General features: G+C 49.0%; 1 protein-coding gene across 1 annotated transcript in view; it reads right to left on the bottom strand.

Annotated features, from left to right (window-relative positions):
* Positions 1-241: 241 nt before the first annotated feature.
* Positions 242-6,000, bottom strand: part of DLL1 (delta like canonical Notch ligand 1) — a gene marked incomplete at its 3' end in the record, with an annotated part of 131,260 nt that continues 125,501 nt past the window's right edge. Inside the window, exons 11-12 of the mRNA XM_080615871.1 lie at positions 3,013-3,166; positions 242-303 (exon numbers count right to left, since the gene is read on the bottom strand). Of these exons, the coding sequence (XP_080471997.1) occupies positions 242-303; positions 3,013-3,166 (216 nt within the window). The remainder of the gene's footprint in view (positions 304-3,012; positions 3,167-6,000) is intronic.

The raw sequence follows: 6,000 nt of genomic DNA, 5'->3' as shown, positions 1-6,000 counted from the left end.
TTTCATTCTTCGCTCTGCCCTCCTCTTGAACTTTACATGGCTTTTCTTTCCCCTCCACCTTTGTCAATGATGGGAAATTTCTAATCCGACATACTGGATTCGTCCCTATTTGAAAATGAAAAGGAAACACATTTGCACTGAGATACACTGAGGAGCATTTGTTAAAGCCAAGGCAGAGTAGCAAAGTTCATCTCCCAGCAGCAAGACTTGTGGTGAGAGGTAACTGCATTTGTCCCTTTTCTCACAACGGCTCATTACAGCTGAGCAGGTCAGAACTGTCAAACGTCGCCACATTCGGCAGAGCTAGGGAAAAAAAGAAAGAAAGAAAAAACACCCTGTACTTGGATGCAAGGGCTGTGCATCCCTTGTGCTTTGTCTGGGGCAACCCTTTCACAGAAGCACAGACATTGTGAAACGGGGTCAGGAAGGTAGCAAGCCAGCTGCCTGACTCCCTTTCGACTGCCTTCCATGACCGAGGAACGAGCAGTGACTTCAAGAACCTTGCAAATACAAGTGCTTCTACAGGAAAACTCCCAAGTGCAAGCCTAATTTTGGCCTTGCCTCAGGTCAGGGTTAGGGGTGTTTGTATATCAGTGTCACCTTGCAGGGGGCCTCCTGTTGTTTTCATGGTGGGACTGAGGAGAGAAACCCAAGCCCTCTAGCTTCCTTCAGAGCCAGTGAGCCTAACCCTCGTATGACACTCATCAGCTCAGCACCACTGATCCAGTGGCACAGCACGGCATGGCACACCCTCCCAGCTGTCTGTCTGGGCCAAACCTTGCCTGGAGCTCAGCAGCTTTCAGCCCAGGGTAACTCCACCAAAGTTGGGGGGAGCTTTATGCTGGTCTAACAAAGAACAGACATAGGCTTGGCAGGCCTTAATGAGCTGATGCTGATCATGTAACTGTCTTATTGAATTTGCATTTCATTAGGAGACTTCATTTGAACCACAGCTGTGAATATTTGAGGGCCTGATTGTGTCTATGGATACTAATTTGTTCAAAGAAGACAGGGAGGATACTGAGCTGCAATTCTGACCCTTCTCGCATCGATCAGACAAGATAGATCCTCCTTAAAAGTAATGTCAGATCCGTACCAACAACGTGTTCAAGCCGTTATACCCCGTCTGGTATTGAGCTGCCTAAATACCTCTTCCAGAAACTTATCCCTCCAGGGGACAAGGGAAGGAAGCTGGACCACTGCACCCTACTTAAGCCTTTGCTCAATGAAATTTCTGCTTCACCTACTGTAGCTGAGTGAAGCTGATGAAACCCATGGGACAGGAATATACCATCGGGGAAAACATCCCACCTCCAGAAGGAAATGCCATCATTCAAATACTGGCTTATTAGCTGAGGCTTCATGATTATCTCTGTAGCCATGTAAATCAGATTACCATACCATAATGTTTTGTAGGAATCTCACACCTTTCAACTATGTAACGACTGCAGCCACCAGAAATTAAACAGTTAAAAGGCAACACTTGAGACAAGCAGATGGCAATTATTGCCGCTTACTGGTAAAACCTGTCTCTATTAAAAATATCTCAATGTTTCCATTGGAACCTACCAATTAACAGATTAAACTGTATTTCATACACATACATGTGAGTGTGAGCTCACACACACACCTAGCACTCCCAGCTCCAAATTCTACCTAGAGGCTAGCTGAAAATACACCCGCTGGTCATCTGCTGCCTTTCTTCCATTTATTGGGTGGGAATTTGTTAGATTTGGGTTTCGGTTATTTTATGAGCTGTCAGGAATAGGAAATTTTCACCTTATTATCAGGAGAAACAGGAAGCTGTTGGCAAATAAAGTTGTTTTTCAGAGAATTATCTTGCTGGGGAGTGAACCTTTAGTGATGAAGCTACTTGAAGCCCAGCCAGGCCTGTAAGGTGGATGGTACGTTGCCAAGATTTTATTCTCAAGCTAGTATAAGCAAGATGATTTGACTGGGAATTGCCCTATGTAAACATGCTGATAGGATGGAACATGTTAGCCCCTTTTCCTTCTTAACCAACCAGCCTTTTCCCTCCTGCCAAGGGGAGTGACTATTGGCACTGAAGGGTTTCCTGTGTGTAACTGGTCAGTCCTTTGCCACAGTCCCAGGAGCCTTTTTCTATTAAGAGGGAAACCAAACTTCCTTCACGGATACTGCCTTTCTCCAAGCGTTGCTTTTGTCACTCAGGGGCTGTAAGTGGATCTGGACAACTCCCCGGAGGACTCCGATGTTTATAAACTAATAAAGGATCTGATGCTGCCAGTCTGAAAGCCAGATGTAGCTGCTGCTGAAAAAGGAGGCTTTTCTCTCCCTTCTCACTTTTCATGCCTGGACATCCAGAAGGGTTTGGAGAAGGACCTGGCCCATGTTCCTTACACAGCTGTTTGGGACAGTTTCATAGGAAGGATGTCTACATAAATCACAAGCTGTGATTGAAAGCAGGGCTTGTGAGAAGAAATGATGCCACTTGCATTGTCATCATGCACAGAGTAAATATCGAGGTGAGTGGTGCTACGTGGCAGAGGAAAAGCATTGGCTTGAACCACCTCAGCTGACCAAGTGTGGCAGCTCTAAATATATCTGAACATCCTCAGTCTGAAAGCTCTTGCGCAATGCACTTTCCTAGGATATTTCCAGTCCTATCTGGTACTGCAGAAATCAGTGATGATGAAAGGGCAGTTTTTGATTTAGCTTTTCAGTGTTCCCATCTCTGCTTTCCTAGCTGAAACCAGAAAGTGCAGAGACCCACTTAAACAAGCAAACAAACAAGCAAAACATAAACAAACTGCTCCAGCACTCCTAAAAAGCTCAGTTTGGGCCTGATCAGGGACTTGGCAGGAGCTTGGGAATAGCTTTTGCTTTGTTTAAGCCAACCCCAATCCATCACACAGAAAAAAATCATCCTCTAATGAGTTACTTATGAGTGTTGCTTTCTGACGCCTGCACATGCTCTGAGATGGGGGGACAGGGAGGGGGGAGAAGAGGTGTCTCAGTGTGTTTCCCTCCCACTCTGCTGCTGCTTGCGAGGGGGTCCCCTTGTTCGGTTTGCTCTTTGCAGGAAGGGGCCAGGAGTCCCCCGGGTGACCCTCGCAGAGCTCCCCTGAGACTCCCGGGACAACCGGGCCTCGGCAGCGGCGGTGACGGTGCCGTTCTCCGCTGGGATCTGCAGGGGAGGCTAAAGTAGCGCGACTGGCCGCAGAGGGGCACTGGCCTAGAAAGTTCCCCGATCCTCCACCGCAGCCCAGAGGGGCAAATAAATAAATATGGGGCATATCCAACCCCTGCCCCTTCCGCCACCCCAGCATGGTGAGAAAGATGTCACCCCTGCTCAGGCCTGCTGCCACTGGAGGCTTGCAGAGTGGAGCTGAGCAGGCGTCCCCCTTCACACCAGTGCCACCTTCGGCAGCCCCGAAGTGGGTGGCTTTGCACCTCTGTTTATCTTTGCCGACCACCCCAATACTCCTGCCATCGCCAGCTCCTGGTGCCTGCAGCCCAGGGGGTTCACCTTGGGGGTGAAAGGGGTTGCACCCCACAGGGCATTTCTGGAGGAGCCCTGGGATTTTTGGAGGAGCAGAGGCCCTGCCTCAGCTTCCAGAGGAGAAGAGAGGCTGGAGGGCTAGGCTTGAGGACACCACTGCCCTGCATGGTGCCCGCCTTGCACTGCACAGCCCTTCTCCACCACTCCCCCCAGTGAAAGCCAGGTGGACTCGGCTATGGCTTCCCTGTGTCCCTCAGACTAGATAGCGAGCAGTTCCCAAGGGTGTTTTTAACTTCCCCTTGCCATGTTTACAGTCACAGGTTCAGCTCTGCTCAAACAAGTTTTTCTTCAGCTTGGCAGGAGGGTTTTGTTGGGTGTTTCTGTTTTTATTTTGCTCCCCTCCTGCCCCTTTGGTGGCAATAAGGTGCACAAACAAGCTGCTCGTAGGTAGCCGAGAGCAGAATGCGAGCAGGCTTTAAATAATAAAAAAAAGAATGGGCGGGGGGGGGGGGGGGGGGAAGGAACCAAGCACCCCGTGCTACCGGGGGCCCCGTTGGTTAAAGGCTACGGCGCAGTCACTCTGAAGTGAGGGTTTAATGAAGTAGCCTGTGAGAGAATGGAGGGGATGGTCCCCGCTGCACAGATGGCTCTTTGTCACCGCTGACACCTGCCATCTGCTTGTTTGTCTAAATGATGTCGGAGGGGCATCGCGAGCCTCCAATCTGCTGCGCCGCCTCCACCAGCTCGGGGTGACCCCCTGACCCGCGTGTCAGACGGGTCCGGAGAGTTTGTTCTTTCCGCTCAGTGGGCCCGTCCCCGGCCGCGATGCCGGCCCCTTCCCCGCCGGCAGCCCCGCAGCTGCCCCTGGCCGCACGCCGCCGCTCACCCCCCGCGCCCACCCCACCGCCCGCCAGCTCCTAAATCTCCTCTTCTTCATGCATATGAAAGGAGGAGGACGTGGAGAGATTAACCTCCACGGGCATGAAAGGGGTACAAAAGTTTACACCACTGGGCAGCCATTTAGACCTTTCTGAGATGCTCTTCACTCTCCTGGGCTTTTCTACAGTCATCTCCCAGCGATGCTCAGGCTCTCTCAGAGGTAACCAAGAGGCCAAATTACCCCTGATGTAACACTGCTGATATCAGGAGAGGCAATTAAGATGTTTAAAGAATATAACTTCTTTCTTTTACTCTGCTGTAAAGGCAGACTGGTGACCTAACATCAGCTATGACATTTAGAGGTCTCCAAATACCTCTGATTTAAAGGCAGAAGAAAGAAATAGAATCCACTTTCTTGACAGAGGTCACCAGCAGACTTTTGAGATCACACTCTGAAAAAGGACACACTAATGCAAACGCATCTAGGTAGCAAGGGTTTTTTTCCCCAAAAAATATCACTGTAGAGAAAGAGTATCTTCGTAATACATGAAAAAGAGCTTTTCAGTAAGTGTAACTGACAGTTGCGAACAGGGCCACAGAGAAATGTATTGGAGCAATAAGTTTTTAATTTAATAAAGATTATTTAATATTGAATTTTTTAAAAGATCATTAAAGTCTAAAGCTGTCTAAAAACCAGGAGCAGTGTACTTTTGATATGGCCTCAGATCGTTTGTGCCACCTCTAAATAATCATGGTGAGTGTCCAAAAGGGACCTCTTTCCCCACAGGAGGAGCAAGCCTATGTCTAGGACGCTTCAGGAGAAACCGAAGCTTGCCTTTCATAGCACCACATAAGTTGCACTTGATGTTATCAGTGATGTCAGTGTACACGGAAGGTGTATAATGGATATTAATTATGACTGTTATCACTTATGACTTGTGTAGTGCAGCCAGGTATGCCTGAATACTTGCAAACACAGCAGCTTTTACACGTGGAAACTCATGAAATAGAAAATGGTCACTCTGCACAGCTCTAATGAGGGCAAGGGTGATTTAAGCTAGCAGAAAGAATCATAATTACTGTAGGTTCAAAGTGATCTTGAAGGAGAGGAAGTTAAAATGGGGTTGGGATTGATCTACTTTCATGCTTTACTCAGCCCATTGTTTTTAATGCCTCACTTTGAAGTATAAACAAATGGCTTCACCTGATTTGCAGAGTTTTCTGCAGATAATTCCTGAGCCTGTTGTGGGCAATGGAGGAAAGTGTGCACCGTGCAAAAATAAATAAGAGGGGAAGGTGCGGCAACAACCCCCCACCCTCTGTAGCCTGTCCAAAAAAATGCCCAAATTAAATCCTGGATTCAAAGCCATCTCAGAGCAGAGCACAGATGAGAGGACCACATGCTACTAGGGAGGCTGGTGCCGATGCCCAGCCCCAGCAGGGTAGCTTGGATGCTGCAACCCTTCCCTCCCACGGCAGACATGGCTCTGAGCCCCTCTCCTGGTTCCATGGGCAGAGGGAACAGCCAGCGTTCTCTCTGCTCCAGCATTCTGCCAGCAAGGCAGCTGTAGCCTCCAGCTCACATGGTCTCTTCTTCACTGAAGCCCCGTGTCCATCGGCACCTGGGCTGAGGCCAGGCA

The sequence above is a fragment of the Psittacula echo genome (assembly GCF_963264785.1).
Source record: "Psittacula echo genome assembly, chromosome: 4".
Classification (NCBI taxonomy): domain Eukaryota; kingdom Metazoa; phylum Chordata; class Aves; order Psittaciformes; family Psittacidae; genus Psittacula; species Psittacula echo.
This window is presented reverse-complemented; position numbering and strand designations above follow the sequence as displayed.